At 37.7% G+C, this 19757-nt stretch overlaps 2 protein-coding genes across 2 annotated transcripts in view; one reads left to right on the forward strand and one right to left on the reverse strand.

Moving 5' to 3' along the window:
• The window catches only part of LSM5 (LSM5 homolog, U6 small nuclear RNA and mRNA degradation associated), a 298060-nt gene that overhangs the window by 180639 nt on the left and 97664 nt on the right, over nt 1-19757 (reverse strand). The window lies entirely within an intron of this gene.
• Nucleotides 8507-16984, forward strand: LOC126950877 (probable C-mannosyltransferase DPY19L1). Its single transcript, XM_050784830.1, has 6 exons — nt 8507-8510; nt 8719-8743; nt 9345-9432; nt 13403-13540; nt 15976-16096; nt 16860-16984. The coding sequence occupies exons 1-6, from the start codon at nt 8507-8509 to the stop codon at nt 16955-16957; spliced, it is 474 nt and encodes a 157-aa protein (XP_050640787.1). The 3' UTR covers nt 16958-16984.

Raw genomic sequence — 19757 nt, forward strand, 5'->3', positions numbered from 1 at the left:
TTTTTTTTTTTCAGTAGAGACAGGGTTTCACCATGTTGGCCAGGATGGTTTCTAACCCCTGACATCAGGTGATCTACCCGCCTCGGCCTCCCAAAGTGCTGGGATTACAGGCGTGAGCCATGGAGCCCGGCCTTCATGACTGAATTTTAAAAGCAATCTTTCTTCTCACTTTGAAACTCAGTATCTATATTAATAGAGTACTTTCTTTCTTTTCCTATTCAAAATAGAAAACAAATTGAAACTGCCAAACCTACCAAGACTTTGTAGTTCGGGGAGCAGGAAAATAAAAAGAAAACAGAAAATTGTCAGAAAATAGCTGTACAGTCCACCTGGGAGAATACAGAGTCCAGTGTGTTAGTGATAATAGCTGTAGGTAGCTACTCAAGGTCGTTAAGTGCTAGGGATGGAGACAACCAAAGAGAAACCCCTCTTTTTTTTTCCGAGACAGAGTTTTGCTCTTGTTGCCCAGGCTGGAGTGCAATGGCACAATCTCGGCTCACTGCAACTTCCGCCTCCTGAATTCAAGCTATTCTCCTGCCTCAACTTCCTGAGTATTGAGTAGCTGGGATTACAGGTGCCTGCTACCACGCCCAGCTAAATTTTTTGTATTTTTAGTAGAGACGGGGTTTCATCTTGTTGGCCAGGCTGTCTTGAACTCCTGACCTCAGGTATCCACCTGCCTTGGCCTCCCAAAATGCTGGGATTACAGGCATGAGCCACCGTGCCCGACTAGCCCCTTACTTTTATACTTGGTGAAAATGAGACTCTGAGAAGCTGAATAACTTGAAAGTCATCTAAAACCTAAGGAATAGTTCTTCTTAAGAAGACTTTCTTACCAGGAAAGTAAAGGAATTTGAATTCTTTCCCTTTCTTAATCAGTATTTTCAGCTATCACGTTTTGCCAACTTCTCCCTCAGTGTATCTTTTGAATTTACTAATACATTTCCCTTTTCCTTATAAAGCCCATTTCATCACTAGTCTCCAGGTCATTTTACTCCTAGATTGTTACTATATTCTTCTCATTGGACCTTCTGACATAATGACACTGCTTCTCAAAATTTGGACTGTATAAAGTCACCCAAGAATTTGTTAAAAATGTAGATGTCCAAGCCCCAAGTGAGATCTGTTGAATCAGGATCTCTGAGAGTCGGGGCCCAGAAATGCAGGCTTAACACACTACTCCTAGGTCGGTGTTCTCTGCCTTGGCTGCACAATCACCACCCCGCCATGCCAGACATAGTAATGTGGAAAGCTCCCGGGTGATTCCAGTGTGTTGTCAGGGGTGATTCCAGTGTGTTTTCAGTGTTGACACTGCTCTTTAAAGTGTCTGTGAATCACCTCAGGCATCTTGTTAAAATGTGGATTGGGAGCCTTGTTAAAATGTGGATTGGGAGTCAGGAGGTCTGGAATGGGACCTGAGACTCTGCATTTCCAGCTACTCCCAGGTGATACAATTACTACTGGTTTCCAGGACACTGAGAGTAGCAAGAAGCTGATTTTCACATTACATTTTGTGAGGAACTACCTAGATTTTGCCCCAGTCATTCTCTGTACCAATGATAATCAACCTTGACTATATGTCAGAATCACTTGTGACTATAAAAACAAAAAAATCCTGGAGTGCAGATTTAGGGGCCCTGGATTTATACTCAAACACCTCTTATCTTTAGTGCCACTGATGATTCTAATGCAATACCAGGGTTTGGACCACTGTGGCTCTCTATTGCTGCATTATGATGTTGTCTCTGAAACTTGCTTGGTTTCTCTGTTGACCAATGTCACTGCTTCTCAACCTTCCACATAATAGCATGCAAAGAAAATGGTAATATTTGTGTGGCACAGTGGGGTAAATAGATGGTATCTTCGAAGCCAGGCAGGAGGTTACTGGCCCCAGGGACTCTGGCTTTCTTATTCTTGGCACTTCCAGGCCTACTAGTTGGGAAAGTCTGGCTCCTGCTGTTCATGGAGTGCTGAAAGCCTGACAGACTGTGTATATAATGAGTGGACCCTTAGTAAATATTAGCACATTATTGTCATCGTTATTCATATTCTATATCATCATTATTAGTGGCAGGAATTCTTTTATCCAAGTCCAATATCTGACTGTATTGTATTTGTCTTTTCTGGCTGTTTGCCATAAATCCACACCTAAGTTATATCCATGTCTTGAGGCTGCCACCCCCACCCTGACCCCATCTTTTTAACCATCTTAATAAACCATGCCCTAAGGTCATTACTGATCTGCCTTCTCAGGTTTCTTATAGTTCTTAGACTTTGTGCCATCTGCTTGAGTGCTTAATGTGTTCTCTCATTATTTTATGTACCTAAATCTTATCTCTTGAAGATTTTATATTTAAGGGCAAAGATATGGGCTAATGTTTCTTTAATGTTCTTGGTTCTTAGGAAAATGTGTTGTGCATCTAATAGGCATTTAGATAGTTGTTGACTTTGAAGCTATGCAAAGTAATCCACACAAAAATCTAGGCACTAGAAAGAAGAAGAAACTGAAATTGTGGGATCTGTGACTGCTTTCTCTTTCTCAAGCTGGATCCTAAAGAGTATCTTTTCATTTGTTCACTATACAGAAACTGGGCTTTGATTCCAGGTACTATAACTGTATTGTATATATAAAAATAGATATTTACCTTCATGTAATGGGAATGCTTTAAATAATTTGGATTGTTGAGAAAGTATCTTTATGTGTTAAGGTTTTTGTTTAATTGAGTGCATTCTATAATTTCTCTTATATGGTTGTAGGTAATAGTAATTTAACCGTTTAACTCAGCGAGGTGCCAGGCATGATACTAAGTAGTGTAAAGATGAATTACACACACACACTCAGCCTTGAGGCCGTTGCATTCTAGCAGAGGAAACTGACGTGTGTGTAACTAGCTATTTAGGTGCCGTAATAGTGGTATTATAGCTAGGATAGCTGGACAAGCAGTACAAAATGCTACATTTGAATTCTTTTGATTCTGAAGGACAAATTACAGATTTTTAAGGCAAGAACAAAGGCACAGAATCATTAAAGCACTTGGGGTTTTAGGGGATTGTTGCCCAGTGCATCTAGAATGAAGGGTGTGTGGTGGGATTGACTGGAAATAGGCCAGTGTAGGCTACATATGTGTAATGGGAAGTCATGGGGCTTTTCAAGCAAGGAGATGTGATGCTTGGAGCTGTATGTTTCGAAATTGACTTCAACCCCTAGGATGGATTGTATTTGTGGGGTAGGGAAACCAACACTGATGACTTCAACTTCTGGAAAAAAACTTTGAAACTCAAAACGAACCCTTACAACATTGAGAAGTGGCTAGTAAAATTAGGAAGGGATTGGAAATAGAACTTGTCAAGCTTGATTTGAAAACTTTATCCAGATAGATTTAAGGAGTGTCCTTAACTTCTTTTTATGCCATTTTTCACTTGAGGGTTAGTAATGCCAAAAGTCTTTAGCATGCTTTAGGTACAGATGAACCTCAATTTAGGAATAGGTTGAATTTTTAAGTTTTCACTTATTCAACAGGATAATGCATATCATTTTGGACTTAGAATACATTTCTTCGGCCTGGCGCAGTGGCTCACACCTGTAATTCCAGCACCTTGGGAGGCCGAGGCGGGTGGATCACAAGGTCAGGAGATCGAGACCGTCCTGGCTAACACGGTGAAACCCCGTCTCTACTAAAAAAAATTAGCCAGGCATGGTGGCAAGCGCCTGTAGTCCCAGCTACTCAGGAGGCTGAGGCAGGAGAATGGTGTGAACCTGGGAGGTGGAACTTGCAGTGAGCCGAGATCGCGCCACTGCGCTCCAGCCTGGGAGACAGAGCGAGACTCCAACCAAAAAAAAAAAAAAAAAAGAATACATTTATTCATATAAATATTGTTACAAGACAAGGTCATTAAATGCCCAGCATAGGGAAGGAGGCAGCTCTGTCATGGTGGAAGGAGCTCAGGCTGAGAATTAGGACACCTGGGTTCAGCGATCTCTAGCCACTTACCAGCTATGTGCCTTGCGGGGAATAGCCTCTTAGAAGCCCACTCTTTCATTTGTAAAATGCTAATAAATACTCACAAGGTTATTGTGAAAATCAAGTTTTTTGTGAAGGTGCTTTGTGAATTTTAAGACAAATAGTATTTATGAAGTACACGTGTAAGAGGAAAAAAAGTATTTTTTTTAACTTCTGGATGGGAGTGTTGATTTGTGGTCAGGAACACACCTTGGTTGCTGCGGTTGTGGGAGAGCAGACTGCAAGTTACAGAGCAGCACGAGGAGAAGCCCACCCTGGCCTCATGGTGCCCTCAAACCTTGGGGAGGAGAGAGAGAAAGGACAGTGAGTCTCAAACTTTAGCTTGCCTTAGACTCAACTGGGGAATCTTAAAATTACAGATCCCAGCATTGCTACTTCCCGGTGACCCTCACGACAGTGTCTAGGAAGGGCCCCGGCTTGGGGTAATTGGAAGAGGGAGGAGGTAAGAGCAGGCGGGGGCCCGGGTGCTGGTGGGAGATGGAATGAGGTTTGGGGACTTGGAGGATTGTCTGTTCAATGTCTTCATCCTTTCCTCCCGCTGCAAGAGGGGAGGGAGCTGGCTGCCCATAGACCGGGTATCTAATCTGCACAAAATAAATGGTTGCTCCATTGGTGAAAAAGGATGACACACATGTGTGTGTATCTATCAAAATATATTCAATTGAGGTTATTAGGACATGATTTTGGATTATTTCATTCCTCCCCTTAATTATATCAAGCTTTATGCATTAATTCAGCAAACACTTGAGCATGCTCAGCTTTGTGCTAATAAGTACTGTAGTAAAGTTTGGTAAACATTGTTTCTGCCCTCAGGGAGTTACAATCTGTTTTGTTTAAACAAGAGTGTAATTAACATGAGACGAATAATCTTCAGTAGAGTCCTCTCAAATCCCATAAGACTGAAAATTGATACAATGTGTCATATAGTCTGGTGGAAATTTTCTTTAATCAGAAAGAGTTAATGTAGCATCCTGGAGAGTCTAATTTAACTTTAGATTGTAGGTAATTTCTGTGCTTCCAGCAAAATCATGAACCTTACAAAATTCTCAGCCATAAGGATTGCGATTTTTTGAATTAGATTACATAGCAAACCTTCTTTCCTTGAGCACCTTTTTCTTAACAGAATAGGTTTGGATTTCTAAAAAATATATTTTATGTTCTGATTTTTTAAAATGCCGTATTTGTCTCGGTTCCTTAGAATGCCAAAAAATGGCATATGTGTTTAAGTGGAAAAAAAGTGGGTTCCCAATTTTGTTAGACTCTCAAAAATGTCGATAATCACTGGAATAAACTTAGAGAAAATAATCTAAAATATTATTTTCTGTAGGCAAGAAGGCAAGAAAAGCTCTTAAGGGGTGCCTTCAGAAGTTTTTGTCATTTTCCATTTTTATTCTTCAATTACATGCTCACAACTCAGTATTTGCTTTACTGGGACTTTCATGTTCAAATGACATACATATGTATAATGTATTTCAATTTTTAAGTAAAATATATCTCTAAATTTTATACAAAATTAATAGCCTCTATAAAATATACTTCCTATGTCAACAGATGAATTGCAGCATTTTTTTCTTTTATATTTAAGATAAAAAAAAAAAGGAGGGGAGAGTAGGAATACTTTAGGGTAAGTAGACCTAGGCTTTTGTTTCATCTGTTCCATCCTCTTTCTACAACAGCCATGCAGTGCAGGTCAGAGTTCCTGAGTTCAGCCTCCTTTTCTGGGTTTACTTGGTGTGCATTCTTATGCAAGTTACTCAGCTACTCTGTGTCTCAACTAGTCTGTATACTGTGGAAATATTTGTACATATGACATAAGGTAGTTGTGAGGATTTATTTGGCTAGTACAAGTAAAGTACTTATAAAGTGTTGGGTGTGTAATAAGCATTCAAGTGTTAGCTCCGTTGTTTTCATCGTTATTATTACTAAGTTGAAATGAAAAAAGGAATTCAAAACATTGGGCAGATGATGAATGGACCCTGGAGACTGTGAAAGAATGTCAGGAACTCCAAGTGTTGTCCTTGTGTATTGTCTAAAAGGCACCAGAGACCTCTCTCTCACCTCCCATCCTTATTCTGAGAAAGCGAGGTATTTTAAGGACATAGAGGGATGATGACCTTGACAGATCCTAGTTAGCACTCCAGAATTGTGAAGGGCAAAGGCCAACTTAATGGCATAATAGGAAATGCATTACTGTTAAAGTCAGCAGAAGTCAAGAATGCCCCCTTTGGAAGGCAGCTATGCTCACCACTCTACCACCAACACCAAGAGTGCCCCCATTTACCAGAATTGTGCAGTAATATTCTAAAAGTTTATTTTTGTCAAATAGGAAGAAGAAACTAATAGTGAAATTATAAAACAGGAACAAAATTATTATATTTAAATAGTATTGTTTAAAATGAAGAATTAGGGCCGGGTGTGGTGGCTAACGCCTATAATCCCAGCACTTTGGGAGGCCGAGGCGGGCGGGTCACCTGTGAGACGAGCCTGGCCAACATGGCGAAACCCTGTCTCTACTGAAAATACAAAAATTAGCCAGGCGTGGTGGCATGTACCTGTAATCCCAGCTACTCAGGAGGCTAAGACAGGAGAATCTCTTGAAACCAGGAGGAGGAGGTTGCAGTGAGCCAAGATCACACCGCTGCACTCCAGCCTGGGTGACAGAGCAAGACTCCTCAGAAATAAAATAAAATGGAGAATTGAAGATAAGTTTTAAAAACTATATGAATTAACAGTTTAGTAAATGAACTAAAAATAAATACATTGCAAAATAAATACTCTTCAAAAATAAATACCTTAACAATATCCAGTAATGTATAATAAAAAACATTTTATGAATATTAGCAGAAAAAAATGTTAAACTCACAGGAGAAATTTCATAAGAAATGAATATGTTAATAATATCTGTAGAATTTTTCTCAAGTACTATCGAAAAACAATTTGAACAATTGAAGGTATATGTTGTATATATACACATACCTATATATCCAACATATATATACCCACACCACATTTATGGATCTGAAGGCTCTATATTGTAAACATGTAAAATTAATTATTAATTAATTTTGTAAGTGAAAATCCAATTATAACCTCAGAGGGTTTACCAAAGTATAAGCATGGCAAGTCTTCAGTATGATAAAGGTTACATTTACGTTCAATAGGAGAAAAATAATTTATTCAGAAAAGGATAGTTGAATCATTGTGAAAATAAAGACCAAATTTTATTATGTTAGGTTAGAGACAGGGTCTTGTTGTGTCATCCAGGCTAGCGTGCAACCTCAACCTCTTGGGCTCAAGTGATCCTCCCAGCTCAGCCTTCCTGAGTAGCTGGGACAATAGTTACGTGCTTTGTAAAGACCGGCTCTTGCTGTGTTACCCAGCCTTGATTTAAACTCCTGTCCTCAGCTGTTCCCCCTACTTCCTCCAGCTGAGTAGCTGGGATTATAGTCATGAGCCTGGCAGATGAAATTTTTAAAGACAGAAACCAAAAGGAACAAATGGTAGATTCGTTAATAAGAAACAAAATTTAAAATTTCAAAAGATGAATATATCTTATTTAAAAAAGTCAAATGGCAAACTAAGTTAGATATTTGTAACTTCAATTATCTAGAAGTAACTATTTGTGTTTCCAAGGCAAAATGGATTTTTAAATGAAAAAATATAACTAACTTTAAGGATAAAACAATAAGATCTGATCTATTTGGTTTTCATTTTTCTTTCTTTCTCTTCCTCCTATTCTTCCTTCCGCCTCTCTTCTTCCTTCTTTCCTCTTCCTCCTTCTCTTCCTCCTTCTTCTTTCTCCTACTTCTTCTTTTTCTCTTTTTTTTTTGAGAAACAGAGTCTCACTATGTTGTCCAGGCTAGAGCGCAGTGGCTGTTAACAGTCACAGTCATAGCACACTGCTGCAGCCTTGAATTCTGGGGCTCAAGAGATGATGCTGCTTCTGCTTCCCCAGTAATGGATACAACAGGCATGTGCCACTGTACCTGGCTTGGGTTTCATTTGTAAGAGTGTTTTCATAGTTTGATTCCTTAGTTAAGAGTTATTTAATCAGAAGCCAGCCATCAGTTGTATCTTGTGATGTAAGAAAATTGAATTGTGTCTTCCAGGTTCATCTTAGTATGTTCTTTCTACTTGGACAGATAGCAAGATATTGATTCTCATATGAGACTGATTTTATTACTAGCTTCTTATCTCTCTCTTACCTTTTCTTCTTTTTTTCTCCTTTACTCGATTCATTTTAAATTGGTTTAAAAACACAGGTAAGATTTGTCATAAAATTTCAGGCATTGCAGCAGTATATCAGAAGTGGTAGTTCCCTTTTTTCTCCCACCCCCAATCCTGTACCCCTAAGCCACCATATTTCTTTATTCTGAGTTATCTTTACCTGTTGATTCCATTCCTTTCTCAGTTCTGTTAGCGATAGTTTCCATCTAATGGTTTCTGTCTATTAGCGGATATTAGGCCCTCATATATTTTGTTGAATGAGTGAGTGAATGAAAATGGTGATTGTATGCTTAATTCCCTTATGAGCCGGTCAATCACAATTTTAAACTTAGCCCAGGGGCTTTTGTTGAAGAGACAGTATTCTTTTTTACACATTTCAATATTTCAAATGCTTATCTTTGAAATGGCTTTTCTGTAAGATGAACATGTTTATGCTAAAATTCTAATTTAAATTTCTTTTTTCTTACAGCTGCTTTTGCAGCAGTGTTGCACTGGTAAGATTTTTTTCTCCTATGGTATTTTATGCAGATGTTTATAACTTACTAAAGCTATTTCCCATACATTTAAAGGAATAATTTCAGCATGATCAGTATGAATATATATTACATGTAACACAATAGTCTGAAAAACTAGTTTAATTGATAAATCAGGGTCAGAACAATATAATTGTTTAATAAAAAAGAGATTCATTATTAAAGAGGCTGTATTTGAGACTCCACTCAATATTAATATGTTCATGGTGAGAGAAAGATTAATTTTTTAATCTTCTAGATAGAAATATGAATTTCATTAGATGTTTCTAAAATGGTAACCCAATGACATTTACAGTTTAATCTATACTTTTATTGTACTTGACTTAAAATATTCTGGTTCATTTTAATTTTAAAATCTAATTTGATTTTTTTATAGAGGGAAATTTTCGTATAAATGCAATACATACTGAGTGGAAAACAAATATAGATACTATTGTATTTGAGTTTTATTACAAAATTATCTGCAAGTTAGTTGATACTTTTATTTTTGCTTTTAGCTTAGTTTAAAAAATAATACTTACAGTGTACGTTTTAACACTGTTGCTTTGTTTTGTTTTTCCAGGAGCCATATAACACACCTCTTTGAAAATGACCGTCATTTTTCTCACCTCTCAACATTGGAAAGGGAGATGGCTTTTCGCACTGAAATGGTTAGTTTTTATTTGGCATTTCATCATAGTACTTTAGGAATTTAAAAACATTTCAGATTTTTTATTATGGAAAATTTCAAGATGTTCCAAAGTAGAAAGAGTGGATGCTCCAGCTTCTACAGCTGACAGCCACAGCCGGTTTTCCTTCATCTACACCCCCACTCACTATGTCTTTTTTTAATTTTAATTTTTATTTATTAATTTTTTTTTTAGACAGAGTCTCACTCTGTCGCCTAGGCTGGAGTACAGTGGCGCCATCTCGGCTCACTGCAAGCTGCACCTCCCAGGTTCACACCATTCTCTCGCCTTAGTCTCCCTAGTAGCTGGGACTACAGGCACCTGCCACCATTTTAGTAGAGATGGGGTTTCATCATGTTAGCCAGGATGGTCTCGATCTCCTGACCGAGGGATGGCCTGCCTCGGCCTCCCAAAGTGCTGGGATTACAGGGGTGAGCCACCGTGCCCAGCCAACTATCTCTTTTTAAAGGAAATCCCAGACATTATATCATTTCATGCTTTCATACTTTCGTAAGTGCATAAGTGTCTCTAAAGATAAGACTTTGTTTTAACTATGGCACAAAACCATGGCACAAGACATAACTGGAAAACATTTAACAACATCCTTAATATCATCAAATAGAAATCAGTAGTTAAATGCCCTGTTTGGCACTTAAAAAAAAAAAAAAAAAAAAAGAAAGAAAAACAGTTGATGTGTTTGAACAGGATCCAAACAATGCCTACAGATTGCATTTAGTTGATGTGTATCTTAAGTCTTTTAGTATGTAAATTCCTTTACCTGTTTTTGTTTTGTTTTCCTGCCATTTGTTTGTTGAGAAATCCAGGTGATTTGTCCTATACCCACAATAATCCACATTCTTCAATTATGTTCCTGTATCCCAAGTTTCCTGAACATTTATGGATCAGAAGATTTGACTTATTTTCTGGCAGGAATACTTCCTAGGCGATGCTGTATACTTCTATTGTGTCAGGCCAAGAGGCACATCGTATCTGGTTGTCTCACTTTCTGTGATGTTGAGATTGATCACTGGCTTCGGGTATTGTGATGCTGATTCCTCCTATAGCCTAGCCATCAGCCTAGGTTAGTTATTTCGTTATCCTTTTCAAACTGTGATACCTAGCCTATTATTTTTTTTCCCTGCACTTACTAGCTACAATTCTTCTATTAAGAACTTTCACACAATACCTTTTGATTTCTCTCTGAGGTATATTTCATAGAGGAAAGACAAGAAAATGCTTTATTCTTTCTTTTCATTTACCAGTTTTCAGAAAAATAAGTAGCTTCCCTAGCATCTTCTAGTAGTGATCAATGGAGTACCTTCTTTTGGAGTATCATTATGACATGATGGATTTTAACATATTTTGTAAACTTTCTTGTCCTTAGCTAGTAAAGCCCTTGCAGCTCTCCCTGTTTGCCCTTGATGTGACCTCACTAGTATCCATAGGTTCCTTACTTTCAGGTACTACAAGACATTTTCTTCTCAGACCTGGCATTAGCCAGTTTTCCAATGAGCCACCATTCCTGTCAGTGGCAGATGCTCATTGCTACTAGATTGGCCATTGTATTTTGGCCTTTTTACTGAATAGAATTAGGCTACAAAAATTTTTTTAAAGAGAAAATAAATCAAGAATTTGTATTAATTTTTTAAATGGAAAGAAGATTAGATTTTTTTACTTATTTGATATTAATCATTTTAGTTTGAGAATCTTGGTTTCAAATTATTGATTTGTTAGGAATAAAAGTACCAAAGGTATCATTAAAAATATGATTACTGAAAAGAGTTTAAGATTTTCTTGCAGTTCGGTTCTGCACAGGGCAACCCCCAGAACTGGGTCTCAGCCCAGGAGGCCATGTGGGTTCTTGGCTTTGGGCAGGAAGGAATTCAAGAATGCGCCAACAGAGTAAAGTGAAAATGAGTTTATCTTAAGAAAGTAAAGGGATGAAAGGGTGGCTACTCCACAGGCAGAGCAGCTGTGAGGGCTGCTGGTTCATTGTTTTTAATGTTGTTTCTTCATCGTATGCTAAACAAGAGGTGGATTATTCATGAGTTTTCTGAGAACAGGGAGGGGAATTCCTGGAACGAGGGTTCCTCCCTCTTTCAGACCATATAGGGTAACTTCCAGAGGTTGCTACGGCATATGTAAACTGTCATGCTGCTGGTGGGAGTTTCCTTTAGTATGCTAATATATTATAATGAGCAATAAGGATGACTAGAGGTCACTTTAGTTGCCATCTTGGTTTTGGCAGGTTTTGGCCGGCTTCTTTACCGCATCCTGTATTATCAGCAGGGTCTTTGTGACCTGTAACTTGTGAAACCAGTCCTGCCGAAATCCTGGGCTCCATTTTAACCTTAGGATATAGTCCACTAGGGATATACAGTAAAATTACAATATCTTACTGTTAATTGAAATCTTCTCCCAAGTTGATAAATAGTTCATTCCTTTCTTTCATTTTTATTTTGATATTCAGGTAGTTTTACATTTTTGTTTTATAATTAAGCATATGTTTCCAAAATCAAACCGACAAAAGAAGGAAGGTATAGTTTTCTGGGGCTGTCATAAAGAAGTACAACAAACTAGGTGACTTAAACAGCAGAAATGTGTTTTCTCACAGTTCCAGAGACTAGCAGTGGGACGTTAAGGTGTTGACGGGCCTCTTGTCTCCGAAGGCTGGAGGGGAGAGTCCTTCTTTGCTTCTTGTCAGCCTCTGGTGGTTGCTGGCCATCCTTGGAATTCCTTGGCATGCTGATGTCTCACCCCAGTCTCTGATCCATCTTCACATGGCCTTTTCTCCTGTGTGCCTGTAGCTTTGAGTCCAAATATTCCTCTTTATTTAGATTTACCAGTTCTGTTGGATTTAGAGTCCACCTTAATCCAATATGACCTCATCTTAACTTGATCACGTCTGCAAGAATCCTATTTCCAAATAAGATCACATCCACAGGGTCTGGTGGACATGAAATTTTAGGGGACACTATCCAAATCAGTACACAAGGAAACATAATTATAAAAATAGTGATATTAGAGCTAATACATCTGAGTATCAACACCATTTTTTTCTTTTTCAATAAATTTCTGGGTATGCATATCACTTTTGTATTTATGAGTCTTAAACCCAGTTTAAACTTTGGCAGTTACCAGGGCAGCTCCAGGCAAAACTGAAGATGCAAATACAAGATGTAGATTTATCTTGTGTTTCTCTGTCTTCCCTCATACTGCCACTTAGACTCCCCGTTAGGCTTCTAGTATTTTCTTGTTTTTTTTGTCTCACATATTATTCCACTCTTGCTATCTTTCCAAAGTAGTGTGCCAAGCTAAAAAACTATCTCTTTTCTTCAAAATAGGACCACTCCCCACCCTCATCCCCAGTCCCACAGGGTTCTTACCTTATGCTAACTTGATAGGAGGGAAAATAATCTGTAAAATTAGGTGGCACCTGAGTGAAATTCATAAGTAATAATACATCAGTGTATAACCTTCTCAACATATTTGCATTTTTGCATGTAAATCCAGAGGAAAAATGACTGATAGTGTCATTTTGGGGATTAAAATAAGCAGTTAGAGGAACATTTTTGGCTTGAGATTTCTTGGTTCGTGATAAATTTTAGTTCCATAATAAACCACTCACTCTATTCGTAAGATAGCATTTTCTAACAGTTATATTGGTATGGGTAATAGGATTTTCTAAGTTGAAGTATGCTGAGTCGTATTATTTTGTAAATGCTGAAACTTTTTGAAGCTATTTTGCATTCAGTTATTTCAACTAAGAAATGTTTATGTGAAAATACATAGTTTTTTTCGCAACTTTAGGATTTATCAGTGATCAGAAACCTGTGAAATTCATTGTATTAATAGCTGTTACTTGCTTAATTGCTTTGTTTTTCGAAAACAGTGTATTTACTTAGAAGAGGCATCATAATTGTTATTTTAACTGAGCTTATCCTTATTTCAGGGACTATATTATTCCTATTTCAAGACTATTGTGGAAGCACCCTCATTTTTGAATGGAGTATGGATGATTATGAATGATAAACTGACTGAATACCCTCTTGTTATTAATACGTTAAAAAGATTCAATCTTTACCCTGAGGTAAGGCACTTTTTCCAGTTGTGACTTTTCACTTTTGTAAAACTTTTTTGTATTAAATGCTGATTTTAAATCTAAGATATTAGTCAATATATTAAATTGTATTTAATTTTTTAAAAGAAAATATGGGCCAGGCGCAGTGGCTCAAGCCTGTAATCCCAGCACTTTGGAAGGCTGAGACGGGTGGATCATGAGGTCAGGAGATCGAGACCATCCTGGCTAACACGGTGAAACCCCGTCTCTACTAAAAATACAAAAAAACTAGCCAGGCGAGGTGGTGGGTGCCTATAGTCCCAGCTACATGGGAGACTGAGGCAGGAGAATGGCATAAACCCGGGAGGCGGAGCTTGCAGTGAGCCGAGATTCGGCCACTGCACTCCAGCCTGGGCGACAGAGCGAGACTCTGTCTCAAAAACAAACAAACAAACAAAAAAAAACATAAAGAAAATATGTATCTTGTGGAGAAATATGTAAAAAAGATCATTACTGATTTTGAGGAGAAGGCTTTAATTCTGTGGGGAACTGTTGTTGTGATTGCATTGTTTAAAAAATACAAAAACTAGATTTGGTGTGCTTGTAGGGTTTATGCTAAGGGAGCTCTGTTACTTTTACATGTCATTTGTTAAATGTTTTCTTCCTTATCCTCATTTAATTGAGTGCACTTTCTTGAGTGGGGGTGGAGGGAAGGTGAGCCCAGTTCAGCAAGTGGAGATGACATTTGGCCTCTCCTTTATCCTCCTTGCAAAACTATAAATTTGTTGATGTGGAACTCTAGTTCAATAGAATATATACTTTAATGATTTTGTCAAAAGTCCTTCAAGATAGATCTTGAAGTGTCCACCAGCAGTGTTTTCGAAACTATTTATTTACCTGCATCTTTGTTAATTGGATAGACAAATTGAAGTCATATGATGTATTTCATTCATTGATTATATATATATTTTAGTGTTCTCTATATATGTGTATATAACACATATACATATAATACATTTTTGCTTTTAAAATAATTGCCAATTCATGCCTTTTATCTATATTTCTATTAAAATTTTATAAGAGCTCATTTATTATATACTGGATATTAATATAATGCTATATAATGAAACATTTTCCCCAGTTGTTTGCCCTTTAGCTTTGTGTATGATGTCTGTGTATTTTTTTTATACCGAAATATATCTATGAATCTTTTTGTCTTTTATACATACACGTAAAAAACTTCATTTTTGTAATCATAATTATTTTTTTATATTTACATTTTTAATTTATCTGGAATTCGTTTTGATGCATAGCTGTGGGGTAGGAATCTAACCTTGAATTTTTTTTTTTGAAAATGGTATTGTGTATAACCTAACACTGATGAGGTGTCCATCCTCTCTCCACTGCTTTGAAGTAAACTTTCTTCTTTATATGCAAAATTATTATACCTACATGCTTGCATGTGTTTCTGGATTTTGTGCTCAGTATTGCCTTAGGTTGAGGTTGTGGGAAGTGGACTTTGAGATGGAGACTTACATGCAGGAAGTAGTTGAGGGAGTGTCCTTAGGGTCAACACCTTAAGGGGGATGAATGAGGGAGGAGGAAGAGGAGAGCTTTGATGCAGTCGCTGTGAAAGCCTCATCCAGTCCCTGGGCAGCTCTGGATCTGGGATGACCTTACAGAGTTGTCCTACCTTGAGAGAAGGGCCCCTGACCTTGATATCTTTCCCTGTTGACTAGTCAGTTATTGGATGCAGATTGCCCTTGGGTAGGGGGTGTCACCTTGAGTGAATTTACTTTCTTCAGCCACGGGCAGTTCCCGGGGAGGGATGCAGCTTTCAGCTCTCACTTAACCAGTCTTCCAACCAGCTAGAGGAATGAGTGCCTCACCCCAGAAGAGGGAATCTGGGGTGGCTTATCACTACCTGTACCATGGTTACATTGATCTGTCTAGCCATTCTTGTGCCAATATCACACTATTTTAATTATTGAAAGTGGTAAGACTTAATATCTGTTAAAACATTCCCTTTAGTTTTCTTGTTTTCGATACATTTTAGACACTAGGAATTTTGAATAGAATTATTTTATGTTTATGAATTAATTTGAGGGAGAATTCATATCTTAAATAATTCAGTCTATTCCAGTAGACCCAGTATCTTTTACTTGTGCAAATCCTCTTTTGTGTGTCTCTTAGTAGAGTTGTATAGTTTTTGAAAATCATAAATTTAGCGCTTTTTTTGGCCCATATTTTGTCCTTACCCATGGATGAACAATTAAAAACTGACCAGTGAAGAATCTGCCTAGGAGATTCTGAGCCTCATTTTACTACATTTAAAGGGAACCAAGTGGATGGTATAGAAAGGGAAAATATGATAATTGTCAGAATATCTCAAAAGTATTCTAGTAATGAAAATTGTTTAGTATATTTTCTTAAGATGCCTCCTTTTTTTTTTTTTTAAAAAAAAGGTAATTTTGGCCAGCTGGTACCGGATTTATACCAAAATAATGGACTTGATTGGTATTCAGACCAAGATATGTTGGACGGTTACCAGAGGAGAAGGACTCAGTCCTATTGAAAGCTGTGAAGGTAAGTTTCTTTCTGTGATATTGTCCAGTTATCTGTTGTAACATAATAAACTTATCCAGCATAATAAACTTACACTGTAAACTTAGTGGTATAAACAACACCCATTTTATTATGCATATGGATTCTGCAGGTCCAGAATTTGGGCAGGCTTTAGCAGGGCTGGCTTATCTCCATGATTTCAGGGACCTCTGCTAGTAAGACGCAAATGTCTGGGAAGACTGGAATTAACTGAGAGGCTGCATTGCTCACATTTTGACTCCTGGGCATGGAGGACTATGAGGCTGAGCTCAGCTGGAACTGTCAGCTGGGACACCTACCTGTGGCCTTTCTGGGTGACTTGGGCTTTTGATAGCAAAGTACCTCAGAGTTGTAGTAAGGTTTTTCCTATGGCAGCTGAAGGTTCCAAGGTGGACGCTGCATGGCCTCTTATGACCTAGTCTCAGAAGTCACATAGTGTTGTTCTGCTGTACTCCATTGAAAGAGTCACAAGCCCAATGAAACTGAAAAATGGGGGCTATAGACCCCATACCTCTCGAGGAGGCGTATCTGTGAATTTGCAGCCCTGTTTTAAAATCACCATTGCTCATTACCCTGATCGCATTTATGTTCTGCAGTAGTGTTATGTTTTCATGTGGGAACCAGGCAACTATTGAATATATCTGGCCACCATTTTCAAAATGAACACAATTTAATATAAATTGCTAGACACATAAGGTAATTTGGGTTAATGTGGTTAGAACATATGTTTTGTTTATTTTTAAAGGATTGGGAGATCCTGCTTGCTTTTATGTTGCTGTAATTTTTATTTTAAATGGACTAATGATGGCATTATTCTTCATATATGGCACATATTTAAGGTAAGATAATATTTTACTATGTGTTTATAAGATATACTAAAATAAAATAGTTGATTACTTAATAGTTAATCATTGATTAATTTATAGTTCAGTTTTATGAAAATATCCTAAAATACCTTATTATCATAAAATCATTCATTATTTGCATGATTTCACCACTGCCATGGCCCATCACACTTAAGATAGTTTTAGAGGTGTAAATAGAGTTGGGAATACTTGATAAATTTAATTTTTTTTTTTTTGAGACAGGGTCTCACTCTGTCACCCAGGCTGGAGTGCAGTAGTGTGATCTGTGCTCACTACAACCTCTGCCTTCTGGGTTCAAGCGATCCTCCCACTTCAGCCTCCTGAGTAGCTGGGACTGTAGGTGCACGCCACCAAACTCCGCTAATTTTTTGTATTTTTTGTAGAGACAGGGTTTCACTATGTTGCCCAGACTAGTCTCAACTTCCTGAGTTTGAGTGATCTGCACATCTCAGCCTCCCAAAGTACTGAGATTACAGGCATGAGCCACAGTGCCTAAATTTTAAATATTCATAGGCATTTGGGCATAAACAATATATATTCCATATATGGTTATGGAATATCTAATATATTGTTATGGAACAATATATTCCATTTGCTGTATGTATGTGTATATGTGTGTGTGCTGAGATGTGTGAAGTCTGACTTCTTACTATAGTTTTGTTGTAAAAAAAAAAAAAAGTCTGTAGACTACTGCTTAAGGTAGCATGAGGGAGCAGCTTTTACCTTAGAGCATTTGGGTCTTTCCAGATGGCTGACTCCGTTCTTCTTCCAATGTCAATGGCTGTAGATTGTTTCAGCTCCTTCCAGTATACATTATTTGCATAATATATAAGGGAAAAGACCACTCATTATCAAATAATATTAATAGCTCTTTACTAACGTTAAAATAGAAGTATTTTCTATGTAATATTTAGAAGTATCTTCTGTAGAGTATTTAATATCTGACTTGATTTAGTTTGTAGTTGAGCAGCATTCCTAAAACTAAAAGACTACTTTTTTAAGGCTTTTTATGTTTACTTTTCTTCTTTCTTATTTTTTTGCCAATTTATTATACTGTGTGTATGTTTGAAGTATTTTACCTTGAGATTATCTTTAGAATTTTCTTCCTTGCTGCTTATTGATTCTTTGTAGTACAGAATTATGAGAATTCTATGTGATTTTCAATTCGGGATAATGAGTTTGTATTTGCTATTATCCCATTATCTCTTTCCTTTGGAAGTGTGGCATTTTCAGTTTAGTACCTCAAAGATCTGTTGAGTTTCTAGCCCACCGTTTGAGTATCTAGCAGCTACTTGCTAAGCATTTGTCAAACGAGGAAGCTGTTAGAAGATCAATGTAAAATATATTTGCATGTAGATTTAAGATACTTTGATGTTAATATTTCTGACTTAGGTCTAAGAAAATTATTGTTTAATTGGGGAGACAAAAATAAAAATGCATGATTAAAAGATGATGTGAAAGATTTTGTTTTCGAAACAAGACACAGGGAAGTAAGTTAAACCAAAAGACTATGGTAATGAGAAAAGGGGGCTGACTTGAGGGAAAGTGGGCCTGTGTGCTTGCATCATAATGAGCCAGAGGGAGAGAAACTTGGTGGTGTCTGTTCATTTTGCTAAGTACTGCCCATCTGTCTATGGGTAGCTTTATTACATTTGGGAGATTAGATTTTAAATAAGAGAAGTTAGAATATGAAACATGGCATGTTTGCTAAACTGCTAATCTACACTTATGCTACCTTTTTTTAAAAAAATATATATATATGGGGTCTTGCTATATTGTTGCCCAGGCTGGAGTCCACTGACTATTCACAGATGTGGTCACAGTGCACTAGGGCATCAAACCACTGGCTTCAAGCAATCCTGCTGCTTCAGCCTCCCAAGTAGCTGGAACTACAAATGTGTGCCACCTTGCCTGGCTACTTTTTTAATTGAAAGAAGAATTTATAAACAATTGTTAAAGCATTCATATTTTCTTGTGATGCTTGTTATAACTGTTTTTTCAAAGGCAGAAGGCACAACATCTACTGAAGAGAATAGAAGTTTCTGGTTTCGGTTGAGGGGTTTTTGGTGGTTTTGGCCCTGACCTGACCTTTCTCAGTCTTTAACCCCTGTGCTGCCTGGTAGGCAGTTTTCTGTCTATGTAAGAGATGCATATTCAGTTGTTCAGTCAACACGTACAGTTCATACCAAGTAGTTTCTTAAGGCTGTTTGGGCTCTGAGAGCATGGGAGTGCGACAGGGTGTGTGTGAATGGAAGATAGACAGGAAGGAAGGATAGAGTGCTTAGAACTCCAGAGGCAGAAGAAATTTGTTCTGCATGGAAGGGCTACTTCAGTGTGACCTTGTAGAATCAGAGGTATTTGGATAGGTGGAAATAAACCATGAACATAAAAGCATACCAGGGAGAGGCAAAGGCCAAAATCTAGTGTGTGGAAAGCAGGTAATAAGCAGATCAGTTTTGCTGGGATGCATGTTCTTCAGGGAGTGTTGTGGAGGATTCAGATGGGAACAGTGGTTGTGCTGGATGATGAAAGGCCTGGGTAACTGACTGGGTTGAAACCTATTCCAAAGCAAGTGAAATAAATACAGAAATTGACCAATATGAAAACAGGATTCAAGCTGAAGTATGATCTCATGGAACGCTTGACTTTCCCCAGTCCTCAAAGTCAAGCAGTGACTACTTCAGCACGGCGTTTGTCAAATTGCAGGACATCACTTATTAGAGAGTTTTACAATTGATTCAGTGCGTTGAGCCCATTTCATTTTAGATTAAAAAAAA

Source organism: Macaca thibetana, chromosome 3 (genome assembly GCF_024542745.1).
Source record: "Macaca thibetana thibetana isolate TM-01 chromosome 3, ASM2454274v1, whole genome shotgun sequence".
In the NCBI taxonomy this organism is placed as follows: domain Eukaryota; kingdom Metazoa; phylum Chordata; class Mammalia; order Primates; family Cercopithecidae; genus Macaca; species Macaca thibetana.

Coding starts and splice junctions, on each gene's coding strand:
- LOC126950877 (XM_050784830.1), top strand. Junction 9,433..13,402: donor TGGCTTTTCGCACTGAAATG/GTTAGTTTTTAT, acceptor TCCTTATTTCAG/GGACTATATTATTCCTATTT. Junction 13,541..15,975: donor GATTCAATCTTTACCCTGAG/GTAAGGCACTTT, acceptor TTTAAAAAAAAG/GTAATTTTGGCCAGCTGGTA.